The 14,238-nt window shown below is 53.2% G+C and overlaps 1 protein-coding gene across 1 annotated transcript in view; it reads left to right on the top strand.

Annotated features, from left to right (window-relative positions):
• LRSAM1 (leucine rich repeat and sterile alpha motif containing 1) overlaps window positions 1-14,238 on the top strand; it is a 25,406-nt gene that overhangs the window by 7,700 nt on the left and 3,468 nt on the right. Inside the window, exons 6-20 of the mRNA XM_014308129.2 lie at window positions 6-14; window positions 558-642; window positions 1,855-1,976; window positions 3,605-3,695; window positions 4,652-4,782; window positions 5,369-5,398; window positions 5,983-6,105; window positions 6,192-6,331; window positions 6,872-6,916; window positions 7,896-7,966; window positions 8,748-8,847; window positions 9,528-9,615; window positions 10,250-10,324; window positions 11,753-11,833; window positions 13,622-13,759. Of these exons, the coding sequence (XP_014163604.1) occupies window positions 6-14; window positions 558-642; window positions 1,855-1,976; window positions 3,605-3,695; window positions 4,652-4,782; window positions 5,369-5,398; window positions 5,983-6,105; window positions 6,192-6,331; window positions 6,872-6,916; window positions 7,896-7,966; window positions 8,748-8,847; window positions 9,528-9,615; window positions 10,250-10,324; window positions 11,753-11,833; window positions 13,622-13,759 (1,329 nt within the window). The remainder of the gene's footprint in view (window positions 1-5; window positions 15-557; window positions 643-1,854; window positions 1,977-3,604; window positions 3,696-4,651; window positions 4,783-5,368; window positions 5,399-5,982; window positions 6,106-6,191; window positions 6,332-6,871; window positions 6,917-7,895; window positions 7,967-8,747; window positions 8,848-9,527; window positions 9,616-10,249; window positions 10,325-11,752; window positions 11,834-13,621; window positions 13,760-14,238) is intronic.

Here is a 14,238-nt window from a genome sequence, read left to right as displayed (position 1 = left end):
TCACAGCTCTTCAGGTAAAAGATTTGCAGCTGCCTCCCAGGTGTCTCTACAGGGCATGGAAAAAAGGAGGAAAGGAGCAGGAGAAGCCAGGCTTGGTTATGTTCTCCAGCTTGGTGCAGCCCAGGTGGCTCCCATGGCCATGCAGATGCTCTGAGCAAGCAGAGTCCTGCTGATCTCCCCAGACATTCAGGTTTTGCTGTTCTCCCTGGGGTGGTTTTGTTGAGAACCCAGAGCAGTGTGTAAGGGCACACAGGGTCTCTCTGCTCAGGGGGAGCCTTAGGTGAGAGCTGGAGTTGGGGAGGGCTGCCCTGGGCACTCCAATTCCCTGTTCCTGCATCTGGATCCAGCACCAGATGTTGGTGGTGAGCAGAGTTTCTCACTGCCCCTGGTAGCTTGGCATGCCCTTTATCCAGGGCTGGTGGAAAATACACTTTATTAGCCCTGAAAGTGCTATCTACAACCAATTTCAAATTGTCTGAAAGTCCCAGCAGCACAGTTGTGTAGAAGACATGAGACTTGGATGAATATTTTGATTATCTTTTCTGTTAATACCTTAGGTCCTAAACCTTGAAAGGAATCTTTTAAAAAGCCTCCCACAATCTATAGGAGACCTTGCACAGCTCCAGGTCCTCAATGTGAAAGGTATGGAATGGGATTGCTCTGGACAAAGCACATTTATTATCTGGTCATGGTAAGCTGCATTAGCAATTATTCCTTTCAATCAAGGCAAACACCATATGGTTTACACTCAGAGTGCTGAGTAGGAACACAAGGAAGGTTTGAATTCAAATAGTTGGCAAGGCAGGAGAAGTGATCTAAGGAGAAAATGTGTCAGCCTCAAGCCCTCCAGTAAAGCAAGCAGAGCACTCAGCCAGATAAACTGAATTGCAGTTGGGTCCCCCAAGACCCAGAGCTGGCTCCTGTGTATCCCCACAGGTTTGCACAGCCCAAGCACAAAGGTCACACCTCTTTTCCAGACTCCTGGACGTTCTCCAGCTATGCAGTGCCATAAATCTGGGAGAAAAAGGAGATTTAGTTATGTGGAGCTGTTGCTGAGACAGGGAAGGCAGTGGAGGGTGAGGAGCTTAGAAGCTCAGATTATTGTCTGTCTGTCTGTCTGTCTGTCTGTCTGCGGCACCTGGGCTCTGAGCCTGGGGTGTGCAATCTCACACTCAGTCCCCTTCCTCCCATCCCTGGGGCTTAGGCCAAGGGAAGAACATCCCATGTTACAAATGTTCACCTGATAAAGGACACAGATCCAGCCTGCAGCAATGACCTCAGCTGAGGAGGAGATCTGGATCCCAAATTGCCCTTGCTGGGCAGTGCCATCCTTTGAGTCCCTGTGTGACCTGGCACAGCCCCATCCCTGTGGAAATGAGCCGTGTGTGTGGTTATGGATTGGTGCTGGAACAGATGAGCTTGCTGGCTCCTGGTTTGGGAAGGCTGGAGAAGGAGACTCAGGGCTGCCCCCATCACTCTGCACAGCTCCTGAAAGGTGCCTGTGCTCAGCTGGGGCTGGGCTCTTTCTCCAGCACTGACACAACCAGAGCACACAGCCTCAAACTGCACCAAGGGAAATTCAGGTTGGATATTAGGAGTAAGTTTTTTACAGAAAGGGTGATAAAGTTCTGGAATGGCTGCCCGGGGAGGTGGTGGAATCCCCATCCCTGAGTGTGTTTAACAAAGCCTGGATGTGGCACTGGGTGCCAGGGTTGAGTTGAGGGGTTGGGGCTGGCTTGGACTCGATGATCTTCAAAGTCTCTTCCAACCTGGTCATTCTGTGAATCCTGTGAATTGTGTGAATTCTGTGAATGGTGTGGTTCCATGGTTTTAGCTGCCTTTCTGTCCCTGCAGGGAACCAGCTGAGGGCGCTGCCCGGGAGCGTGAGCGGCCTGCGGAGCCTGCGGGCTCTGGATGTCAGCGGGAATGAGCTGCAGGAGCTGCCCCGGGGGCTGGCCCACGCCCGCAGCCTGCAGGTACCACCCTGGGGCCAGCCCTTCCCAGCCTGCTTCCCTCAGCTGGGAATTAATCCAGCCCACGAGGGGAATGTTTAGGGTCTGAGCAGGATGCTCTGCAGGGAGTTGTAACAGGGCTGTTCACACTGTCCACAATGAGTTTTATGTACCTGCTCTGGTCTTTTCTGATCATTTTTACCATTTAATCTGATAATTTTGTCATTAATTCTGATAATTTTGTCACTTCATCATGACAAAAGCGATCCCCAAAGAGTGAACCCCTGGATTTTACTTGCCAGGGCTGTCTTTAAGAGCACAAATTGTGCTTCTGTCACCCTGGCAGATCTCCAGCTTGTTATCAGCTTTCATGTGTTTATGGCTCTCTGAAGTGCACATTCAGAATGGGAAAAGCAGCAAGATTTTTATGGATATGTTGCCTTCTGGCTGCCAAACCTGTCAGTACTAAATGGTGCAAGTGTGAGGCAACAGGGCTGCCTCAGACACCAGCAGGAAGGTGTGAATAAATGCTCTCCTGTCTCGCACAACATTTTGCTTCACTTCTCATGAGGACAGCGTGAGTTGAGGCATCTGTGCCGCTGTGCTTGGTGAAATGGTTCCTTCCTCGGCCTTTCTGCTGTCCCCTTCCCTACCCAAGGCACCATTGGGTCCTTTGATGGCCACAGAAGGACAAAACAAGTGGTTCTTCCCCTCATTCTTTATGGGACTCCTCTCCATGCCCTGGTATCACCCCCATTTCCATGCTGAACTCCTGACATGGAGTAGGGAATGTCTGAGCTGAGACGTGCTCTGACCTCTGGTACCTAAATGAAATGCCAGTGCCTGCATGAGGGGAATGTTCAGTGAATGGCCAGCTCAGAAACTTCCAAATAAGGGACAGTGGAGTCACCTCTGAAAGGTGCCAGACACCCAGCAGGGATTCTGTGGAAACACAGGGAATATTCCTCTGTCTGCTCTGGGGTGCCCTGACCCCCAGGGGAGCACTGACTTTGACCCTCATTCATGGAGAAAGTTTCTCAGACTTCAAGACAGACTGGAATCCACAAAAGTGTGAAATAGATTATAGAGAGTAGTGTAGGTGTATCACTTGGTGAGAAATTGAGGTTTTGGGATTTTTAGTGTGTTGTGGATGGAAGCAAGATGGAGGGCACAGGGTGTTGTCCTGGGTTTCTTCTTCATGCTTCTTCTTCCTTCTCTCCATGAGTTTGGGTGGCGTTTTGTAATTGGGCAAAAAAGTCCTCATTGCAGCTCTGTGGGATCAGTTATTGGGTTAAAAGGGGAAATAATCCAGGTGTCAGCTCTTAATTGGATAGTTTAGTCTTAAAAGCCCTTGTACCAAGAGATTGTTGGCCAGTTTGTGCCTTCTAATGAAAAGCTGCCCAACTCACAGTAGTGAGACTGTTTTACTGATCAGAAATAATAAACACCTGAGTCCCAACATGAATTCCTGTCTCAAGTGCCTTCAATCCAGACCTAGAGAAAACAGAGACTGGTACTGCCACAGGATTCAATACAGCCTCACATTTATGTTAGGATTTAGGGTAACATGAAGTCAGATTTTGGGGAGCTGCAAGGAGAAAACTGGAAAACTGCTCAGAATAACCTGGAGTTCTGTGTGTTCTGTTTTGGAGACGCTGACCCTGGATGCCTCTGCCATGACCTACCCACCCCCTGACATCTGCAGTGCAGGCACAGAGGCCATCCAGCAGTTCCTCTGCAAAGGTAAGCCAGGAGCAGCTGGGCTGTGCCCAGAGATGGCATTTCTGAAGGACAGACATGGTGTGAGCCTGCTTGGGGTGGTTGGTGATGCCTTGCACACCTGGTTACCTGTCTGTTTTGGCAAACAGCTGAATTCCTGTCTCAAGTTGAGCCCTGAGTCCTTCCCTGAGCCCTGCCACACTGGAATGCAGAGTGGTTTGTTAACAATCACAGTGGCTGGGTCAGGCTGTCTCAGTGGCCATAAGAGGTCAGTGCACCTCCCGTGGTTATTTGGATTTTCTCCTGTGGGAGGATGAGGCATTGTCCAGCTGTCACTGCCTTGGGACAAGGAGAGACACTCAGGAGTCACTCAAGGTCCCTGCTGCCCTCATTTTCTCTGAGGAAGGACCTGGGCCCTGCAGGTTGTTTGGAGAGTGGTGAAAACAGATGGAGAACTCAAACTCACAGATAATATACTGGGAGTTTGTAGCCACTGTGTTTAATACAGACAGGGGGTTTTGGTGGAGGTTTTATGCAGGGGAAGAGCCTTGCCAGACATTGGGATATTCCCTGAAAACACAGGACAGTCAGAACTTACTGTGGTCTGGGCAGTAACATCTGCAGCCCTGCAGAAGTCACCAAGCTGCACCTGTGTGCAGGATGTGTTTGTCTGAGCAGATCCTTGTCCTGGTGGGGATGGAGTGGCCCCACCTCCCCCCAGAGCTCCCTGTCCATCCCCCCTGAGCTGAATCCTGGTGGAAATGGAGTGGCCCCACCTTCCTCCAGAACTCCATCATTTTTTTGCCATCATTAAATGGCAAAATGAGCCTCAGCTGGAGGAGCCCTGCCAGGCACTCCATGGTGTGTGGGCAGAGAGGGCACAGCTGGAAGCAGTCCCACACAGCAACCAGCTCACAGCCATGGTGCCAAGGAGGTCTTCGAGCCTCAGATGTTCTTATTTTGTGTCTGGTGCCTTGCAGAGTGTGGAATTGCATACTACCCTCCCTCACAGCACCTGCTGCCCACGCTGGAGAGCGATGGGGGAGGAACTTCAGTGGATGGGGTGGACAGGACAGTGGAGAAGTACCTGGAGGAGGAGAGTGAGTGGCAGGTGAGGCTCCCCTGCACCAGAGGGTTTGGGATTTGCCTCTGTGCTCCCCTAAAGCGTTTCACAGCACTTGGCACATCATCCCTCATCACCTTCCCTTCCATGATTTGTGTCTTTTGGGATGGAGGGAGCAGCCAGGCACAGGTGGCTCATCCTTCCTCAGCTGGGGTTGGTGTCACCACACTTACTCCTGGAAGACACATCCCAAAGAACTGTCCCCATCCTTGAAAGCAGTGATGGAGGCAAGAGACAGGGGTGACAGGGGGCCATGGAGTGTGCAGTGTGTTTTTGGGGGGACAGCAAGCTGCAGAAGAACCTTGTGCTTCCCAGCCAAGTGCTAGACATGTTTAGCCCTACCTGGGAAAGGGGAGGCTGGGCCAATAATTGTGGTAATTCCAGTTCTCTTTGGCAAGTGCAGAGTCACTGCCTTTGCCCCTGGAGAAGCCTGAGTGACTGGACTTGGGGCTTGTGTTGCTGTGCCTTTGGTTGATGTCTTCACTCAGTATGGGGAGGCTGTACTGTGGAATAATAATATCTACAAAAAAGTACTTCTGGGAATAAATGTCTGCTGATATTGCTTATTTTTCAGAACAAATTCTTGGATTATGAGAAGAGGAAGGTAAGGATCAACTCCTGCAACTGCTTTGTCTGCAGCATGGGTCTGCTTCTGGTTTTTGTTTTCCATCTTTTTATTTTGTTTCTCATTCCCCTCACCTGGCTGCACTTTTAGTTTGCTCTTTTTGTTTCCCTGGTCTCTGTCTCTTCCCCTGTGCATGGCTCACTTTGGAATAGCCAGAAACTCCTGCCTTGCAGTTCCCCAGTGATTTTTGGTCGAGCTGCTCGGAGCTGGCTGCTTCCTTCAGGCAAGGGAGTCCTGTGCCATGGGGAGCTGAACCCAGCCTGCATTTTGGGCTTCCCTGCACGTGTTTATATTGGCTGGTTTGGTATCAGTCAATGCCCAGGGAATTCAGCTCCATGACATGGAAGAGTTTAGAGATTGTTATGAAGGGAGCAGCAGCTTCTCCTTCCCAGTTTTTGGGTTCCTAAGGAGAGAACACTCCCCTACCCTAGACAAGTCTCCTGTTTGCCATTTAGCTTCTCCTCTGCAAGGGACTCCTGTCCCTTGCTTTACCTTTTTGCCAGGATATGTTCTTGCTGGGGAAGGAGATTCCTGTCATTCATCTTTCTTCTGATTCCTCTCAGGAAAGAAAAGCTCAGGAGAAGCTGGAATTTGAGCGGCGCCTGAACGTGGGGCAGCGAGAACAGGCCCTGCTGGTGCAGCAGCTCAACAGCCACAAGGATGGGATCCTGCAGACAGTGAGAGAGGTGGGTGTGCTGGGCAGGGCCCTTCCAGGGCGCCCACTGCCTTCCCCAAGCCCACCACCTCCTCCTGGCTTCCCTGCTCTGGGCAGGAGCAGCAGAGGCTGGAGCAGGGGCTGTCGAAGCACCAGCGCTGTTTGGAGGAGGAGAGGCTGAAGCTGCTGCAGCAGCTGAAGGACACAGAGCAGGGCATTGCCAGTCGGATCCAGAAGCTGCTGGAGGACAACCAGAGGTGGGGTCCCAGGGGGTTTTGCTCTGATTTCGTTTTGTCATGTTGTTTTGGGCAGTTCATTTCACCCCTGAGTGTTTTGTACCTGGTCAGGATCGATGTCTGGAGGAGCCGCCTTAGCTCCTGCACTGCTAAAGACCCATTTAAAGCACATGGAATCTGCAGCTTATAAAAACTGTTTCACAGATGTGTGATGTTGGGATTTTGCAGTGCTATGGAAGAAATTAGAATTCCTCATGGAAGGTGTAAATTTGAAGTGTTAAGGTGCCCCTGCCTGTGTCTGCTGGGTGTCCATGTGAGCTGATCTCGATGGGAGGTGCCCAGCCTGCTGAAAGCTGCTCTGCTGTGCATGACAGCAAAGTTGTTTTCTCTCAGGCACATGGGGGGATTGTTGGTGTTGTCCTGTGCAGGGCCTGGAGCTGGATGATCCTTGTGGGTCCCTTCCAAGTCAGGATATTCTGTGACTCTGTGATTCTGCCCTCTGGGAGACCAGGATATTCTACTCAGCTTGATGAAAACCTTTTGTTTTATCTTTTTTTTAAGGCAAAAACGAAGTTCAGACATTTTGAAGTCCTTGGAGAATGAGAGGTGAGTCTCTGAAACAAACTTGTCTGGAAAAGGGGTAAGAAGCTGGGAAGAGGGCTGGGAGCTTCCTTTCAGAGTCACAGTCTGAATCCACCCTAAGCCAGGTGAGGTTCATCTCAAACCTGCAGCTGGCTCTGGTCACCATTGGAGGTAAGACTCCAACTGGACTCAGAGTGCCTGGTCCTACCCACTCTGGCACACCCAGTCATGGGGTGATTTTACCTCTTTTTCATCTCTGGATGGTCCTAAATAATGAGTTTGGGAACCAAACTCTGTATTCCAATATCAAGGACCAGCAGAGATCCTCCATCTGCTGGCAAGCAAGGCAGTTATGAGGGTGTTCCAGCAATGTATTCAGGCTGGGAGGAACAGGTGGGAAGCAAATCTGCCATTGAGCCAACACTCTGAGCTAACTCTGCACCAAAAGTGACTGTCCCCAGCTCTGCCCTGCCTGTGAGCTGTCCCCTCCCTTCAGCCAGCTGTGCTGTGGCCAGTAAACTGGGTGAACATCTTCCAGTTGTTTGTCAGACTGCTCCCCAGCCACACCAGCTCCTGACCTGGTAAATGGTGGGGAGAATGTGCTGGAACAAGGGCAGGGGTGGTGGGGAGGGAGGCCAGGCTGCTGCCTGCAGTGGCATTGCTCACTTGGGCCAGCTGTGCAGGGCTCATCCAGCTCAGCAGAAAGGAAAGCCAGGGAAGGGTCTGGCACTGTTTAGGGAGAGCATGTGCACGTTGTGTTGATGTTCTGTCTCTCAGAAAAATCAATTTCCCTGCCTAAAGCCACTGTCCCCGTGGTTTTGAGCATATGTTGTCTCCCATGAATCTTAGAGAGTCTTCACCAAAAAATCACCGAGCTTTGGTACCTCTGATAAGCCCAACTTTTCTGAGCAGGGTGAAACTGCCCAGCCTTGAGGCTCTGAGCTGGGTGGGTGGAGGAAAAGGGCTCTTTTGCAGGAGTGGCTGAAGTGTTGCTTGTTGGTAGAATCAGGATGGAACAGCTGATGGCAATAACCCAGGAGGAGACGGAGCAGCTGCGCAGGAGGGAAGTGGCCTGTGAGTCCAGACACGTCTTTGGGGAGATGAGGTGAAGGGTCTGGGGCAGCAGGAGCAGCTGAGGGGGCTCAGCCTGGAGAAGAGGAGGCTCTGGGGGGCCTTTCACTCTCTACAACTCCCTGAAACAAGGGTGTATCCAAATGGGGGTCAGGCTCTGCTCCCGGGGAACAAGGGACAAGAGAAGAGGAAACAGCCTCAAGTCCCCCAGGACTGGCAGAGCCCAACTCCTCTGCTCTGGGACAGGGACAGGAGCCAGGGCACGGCTGGGGCTGGGCCAGGGCAGCTCAGGCTGAGCTCAGGGCAAGGTTCTTCCCCCAGAGGGTGCTGGCACTGCCCAGGCTGCCCAGGGAATGGGCACGGCTCCGAGGCTGCCAGAGCTCCAGGAGCCTTTGGACAGCGCTGCCAGGGATGGACAGGGTGGGGTTGTGGGGGGGCTGGGCAGAGACAGGGGCTGGGCTGGGGGATCCTGGTGGGTCCCTTTCTACTTCCCAGGAGATTCTGTGATCTCGGGGTTGGTAAGCAGGGACTGGGCCTCTCTTAGCACTGAAGAGGTGCAGGCACAGGCAGAGTGGAGTTTGCTCAGCTCTTTTCCCAGTAAAGAGCCACAGTTCTCAGGTGGGTGGGTGTGCTCTGGAATCAGTGAAGTGGGAAGAACAATGAGAAAGGAGCCACTGTTGGTTGCAGTGACTGCAGCAGCAGTGGTGGGTGAGTCCTGCTCTGCACACCCAGGCCAGGCAGGCACTGACAGCCCCCCTGTCCCCTCTGTCCCCTCTGTCCCCAGCTGCCATGCAGCAGATGCTGGCTGAGACCTACAAGAACAAGCTCCTGCAAACGACCTCCGAGTCTCGTCGGCAGGACCTCGTCAGCCAGGCCTGCTCCAGGTGCAGGGGCTGTCTGGGGCTGGTGGTGCTGCTGTGAAATCTCTTTCTTTCAGCAGTCTAATTCCCATAATTCACACCAGGAATCCCTGGAGCTGCTGGAATGCAGCAGGGCAGCTGTAACAGCCCAGGACAGTGCAAATTAATCTGTCAGACTTCCTTAAATGAACCACCTTCTAATGACCACAATTTGCATGTTAATCACTTTTTTGCACTGTTTATTTTGCCCTATACATTCTGCTAAATATGGAGGATGGAGTTAGACCAGTTGTATTCCTGCTTTTTGAGGCACTTCAGTACCAAATTGTAGCGCAGAGCTGCTCCCCTCACCTCCCAGGCTGCCTCAAGGGTGCTGTGTGAGCGTAAGTAGTACATGAGTGTTGCTGAGCATCCTGGCTCACTGTTTACAACAAGATGAGAATTTTTAATCTAGAAAACATCTGGCACTGACCAAAAACAGCCTTGTGAGCCTGTGACCTGCCCAACAGGGCCACAGGAGCCTGTGGTGCAGGTTTGGTTTGGGTGTAGGGAAGGAGGTGTTAGATTTGTGGCCTTCAGCTGTGCAGTGCCACTGCTCTTGCCCTGTTCAGTAAGAAATTCCTCCTCCTGCATTCCCCACTGCCTGCTTTTCCTCTGAGTCCCAGACCCAGCATTAACCCCATGGCACATCCATCTCCTTGCAGCCTGGCTGAGATGGATCAGAAGTTCCAGCAGATCCTGGCTTGGCAGCAGCTGGATCAGAACAAAGCTGTCAGTGAGATTTTGCAGCAGGTAGGCAAAGGAGCAAACTGGTCATGGGGGATGGAGGGAGAGCAGGATCCTGATTGGGTCACAGGAGCAGCAGGGGCTGGGCTGGGCTGCATGCAGAAGTGATTTTATTTAACACTACATGCTAAACTTTGAAAATATCTGCTCTTCTGACAAACTAACTTGGGTAGTTGAAAAGAAATTATTTTTTATCTAGCCAGCAAATTTTCAGAAAAGACAGAAGCATGGACCATGGGGAACAAAACTGACACGGTGATTAAGAGGGGATTTTGAGACAGCAGTCCTGTCTTTTGGCAGGTTTCCCTGGGGGACTTGGGACAAGCATTTTCAAAGTTTGTTCTCAGAAGTGCTGGGCAGCTGTGCCCTGCAGCACAGCCTGGCTACTCAGTGCTGTTGAAAAGGAGAGCTGGGGTCACACAGAGCACTCCAGATGAATGCTTGAAGAAGATTAATATTTCTCTGTGTGTCTCCAGGGTGGGCTTTACCTGTTGGGCTCTGAGCTGTGTTTCAGGACATTGTTGCTCAGAGCAAGCACCACTCAGGGACTTGTTCCTGAGTCCCTGCAAGGCAGCAGCTTCTGAGCCCATCAGCAACTGCACCAACCACCTCACTAAGCAGGATTTTGCCTGTCCCTCAGGTTGAGATGCAGAAAACTGCTTTTGAAGCTCTCCAGGTGAAGAAGGATCTTATGCACAGACAGATCAGGAACCAGGTGAGTCAGCAACAGAGGAAAGAGAGACCAGCTCCTCAGCTCCTCCTGCTGTTTGGTGAGACCCTGAGAGGGAGAACAAAGTGCTGTGAGCACAGAGCAGGGTCTGAGGACATGGAGAGCTCTGGTGCTGCTGAGAGCTCTGGAGCAGAGAGTTGGACAGTGTTGGTTACACTCCAGCTCTGAGGGAGGCAGTGTCAAAGCAGGTTGTGGATTCCTGGAGGTGGTGGCATTGCCACTCCTTCAGTCACCTGCACTGGCTCTGGGGGTGATCTGCAGTTGCACCTCAGATTTCCTTCAGGCTGTGTACTTGGCAGGGCTGCTGCTTCCACATGAGCCCACTGCATCTCCATCCAGCACATCAGAGCTGCACCTTGAGCCATCAGTTCACCTTTTCTTTCCCATTCTCAGCCTGCCTTTCTGAGCTCCATTCCACAGAAGGTGCAGTGATGTAGTTGAGGGGAAGAGCAAGAGCTGGTGGAGAAAGTAGGGGTGGGTGATGCAGGATGATGGAAAAGTGGCAGGGGATGATGCAGGATGATGGAAAAGTGGCAGGGGATGATGCAGGAAGGTGGGAAGGCAGCAGTGGTAGATGCAGGAAGGAGGGTGGCTGGTTTCTGACACAGTGCTCCAGAATCTTCCCTCTCCTGGTTTCACACAGAAGAAAAGTCTCAGTTCAGGATTTGGTGGATAAACTTGAGGGCTTGGCTGTTTTGAGTGCCCCAGTGACCAAACTCTGCTGGAAGCCTGTGACCTGTCTGACAGCTCCCCATCATTGCCTGGCTTTACCATAAGGGCCCTGCATTTTGCTCCCTCTTGCTCTGTGAATAAAGGGAGTTTGTTCCTTGATGCCAAGGCTGGACCTTGGGACCCCTCCCACCCCGTGCTGCAGGGGCAGAGCCCTGGGGTCAGCAGGGGCAGTTGGTGGCCTGGCACAGGGGTGAGCTGGGCTCTCATCTTGGCTTTGCTGTAGGACCTTGGACCTCATCTTGGGCTTTACTGTGGGACCCTGGACCTTCACCTCTCTGTGTCTCAGTTGTCCCACCTGAAAGAGCAGGTGCTGTTCTGGGATTGCTGGAGCACCTGGGAACCAGAGCACTGTCCCAGGAGTCTGAGGTTTGAGCTGGGAGGGCCTTGGCTCTGCATTCCAGAGTGGCTGCCAGAGGTTTGGGTGCACAAACTGATTGCAGTGTGAGGCTCCAGACCTGAGCAGAAGTGTTCAGAGTAGAGAGACAGCTGGAGTGGGGGGACACAGCTCCTCAGGTAAAAGAAGAGAGACCCTCAGCACACACATCACCAAAGGGCACAAGCAGCTCCCCCCAACCTCTGGGTGCTCTGCAGTGCTGCCCTTGCCCGTCAGACCTCATTTTAAAAGAGCATAAATCAAAGTCATTTTAAATGTCAGTAAAAAATGTTTCATCTTCTGTTTAGATTAAATTAATAGAAACAGAGTTATTGCAGCTGACACAGCTGGAGGTAAAGAGGCAAGAACTGGACACAGAGACACTGCAGGTACGTGGGGCTCTGGGGCTGCCCCCCACCCTCCCTGATCTGGGATTGCTCCACCTGCTTCCCTTGCTCCTGGCACTTTCCAGATGGTTTTATGCTCAGTCAGGAGGTCCTTCTGCACAGGACACACCAACCCCTGTGTGTCCTGGGAATGTGGAACATCACTGCTGCTCCTAAACATCCCCAGGCATTCTCAGCAGAGAGACAGAGGAGCCCTGATAGGGATGGGCAGTTCCAGGTGTGCTGGGTGGGGAAGGATTTTGCAATCCAGTTGTTGGCTGTCCCAAAACCACCTGCCTGCTGTGCATTGCATGTCCTTTTGCATTGTGTTGTGTTTTGGTTTTGGCATCATCAGCAGTCACACGTTGAGGAATGCCAGGTTTAGCTTCAGCAGCTTGGCTTTAAATTTTGTTTTGTGATGATTTGCATCAGTTCTTTTCTTCTGTGTGCCATGTGCCAGGTCAGGTCACCTGTTTAGTCAGCCCACAATCAGTGACAAACAGCCAGGGCAGTCACAGAGCAGTGCTAAGTGCTGGCTCCAGGCAGCAGTGCCTGTCCTGGATCCTTCAGGTGCCAGGTTTGGGTTGTGCTGCCTGGACTCACTCAGCTCCTCTGTGTCACTCTGTGTGTTGGAGGGCACAGGGTGGGACCACCCAGGGTTCCTGCAGGGCAGAGCAGGTGTGACCTGGTGAGCACAGGAGCTGCAGGGCAGTGCAGGGAGCAGAGCTCTGCCCTGCAGCTTCAGCACCAGGAGCTGAGGAACGAGGCCTGAACACCTGGATCTGCCTGGATCCCCCTGCCCTTGGTGCTGTGCCCTCCACAGGGTCCCTGCTGGGCTGGAGCAGCTCCTCCTGTCATCTGTTGTCCCTCTCCCTCCCTGGAGGTGCTGATGCTGCTGCCTCTGTGGTCACCTGGAGGTGGGGCTGGCCTGGGAGGGGCAGCTGCTCCTCTTGTCCCTGTGCAGGGTCCAGGGGCTGATCCCAGGCTGGACAGGCCTTGCAGCCCCCCTGGGGCCATGGGAGGTGTCCCTGCCTGTGGTAAGGGCTGGGACAAGATGGGTTTTAAGGTCCCTTCCAACCAAACCAGTCTGGGATTCTGTGATCAATGAAGGTTTCCCCAAACTTCAGGGTGTAACAGAATCCTTGTCCCTCTGCCCATGGGCATCTGAAATCCTTGTGGCTGATGGCCACTGGCCTCTGCTCAGAGATGGGTGAGCTGGGACTGAAGCTGCAGAGGGGCCATGCTGGGACATTCCTGAGCCAGTCAACTCTCCACTGCCAGGGGGTGGCTGCAGGGATGCCTGGCCTTGCCCTGGTGTGCTTGGGGTGAGACCCCAGGGGAAGGAAGCATCCCAAAGGCAAGGGGACCTCACCTGTCCTGGTTACCTGCAGGACTCCAGACCTGCTTTCAGCTGGTCTTTTCTCAGTTGGACAGGGCTGGGAGCAGCCTGGGACAGTGGGAGGTGTCCCTGCCATGGCAGGGTGACACTGGATGGGCTTTAAGGTCCCTTCCAACCCAAACCAGTCTGGGATTCCATGATTCTAAGGAGGGTACCATGGATACTTTTGGCTGAGCTCCTGATGCAGTGAGGAGGAGCTGCTGCAGCCAGGGTGGGCTGGGGCTGACAGGGCACTGCAGGGCTGAGGGAGCAGCTTCAGCTGGAGAGGATCTGAGCTGTGGGGCACAGGGATTGCACAGCCACAGGGGCTGCTGTGGGACTGGCAGGGGCTTTGCTGGGAGCAGCGGGGGCAGCACTGTGGGGCTGGGGCTGCCAGAGCTCTCTTGTTGCAGGAGGCGGTCACGGAGCAGCGCCGGGCACTCGGCTGCCTCCTGCAGCAGCTGCTCAAGGAGAAGAAGCAAAGGGAGGAAGAACTGCAACAAATCCTGGTAATGAAGCCCCTCATGCTGTGCTGTGGGTTTGGGTCGGCTGTGGGCAGAGTCCATGGCTCAGTGTGGGAGTGAAGGGGAGCAGAGCAGGGCTGTGTCCAGGTCCAGAAGTCAATTTAGCCCCAGGAAATTCTAACATAAACCTGGGGGGCACAGCAGCACTGCCTGGTGCAGCATGGGCACCATCATCACCCCCAGTGACCCTGCTGGGGAGGGAGTGGGCAGCAGGATGAGCACAAGGGGTGGGAGTTGTGGTCTTGCAGTCCTGAAGATCTGCAGACCCTCCTGAGCCTCGGGAGATCAGACCACAGGTCCTGGGGCAAAGGGAGCAGGGAGATGCACAGCCCTGTGTGGTGTCAAAGTGGGGCCAGCCTGCAGGAGCCAGAAATCCTGTCTGACCCCCATGACAGTGCTCTGGCTGGGCCCTGCAGTGCCCAGGCTGGGAGTTCCCTCCTCACACCCATCCCTGAACCCCCCTGGCCGTGTTCCCTCGGGCTGCTGAATGAATTGAGTTTGTTTTT

This window comes from Geospiza fortis, unplaced genomic scaffold (genome assembly GCF_000277835.1).
Source record: "Geospiza fortis unplaced genomic scaffold, GeoFor_1.0 scaffold85, whole genome shotgun sequence".
Lineage (NCBI taxonomy): Eukaryota > Metazoa > Chordata > Aves > Passeriformes > Thraupidae > Geospiza > Geospiza fortis.
The sequence above is the reverse complement of the archived record's forward strand: the minus strand, read 5'-3'. Positions and strand labels throughout refer to the sequence as shown.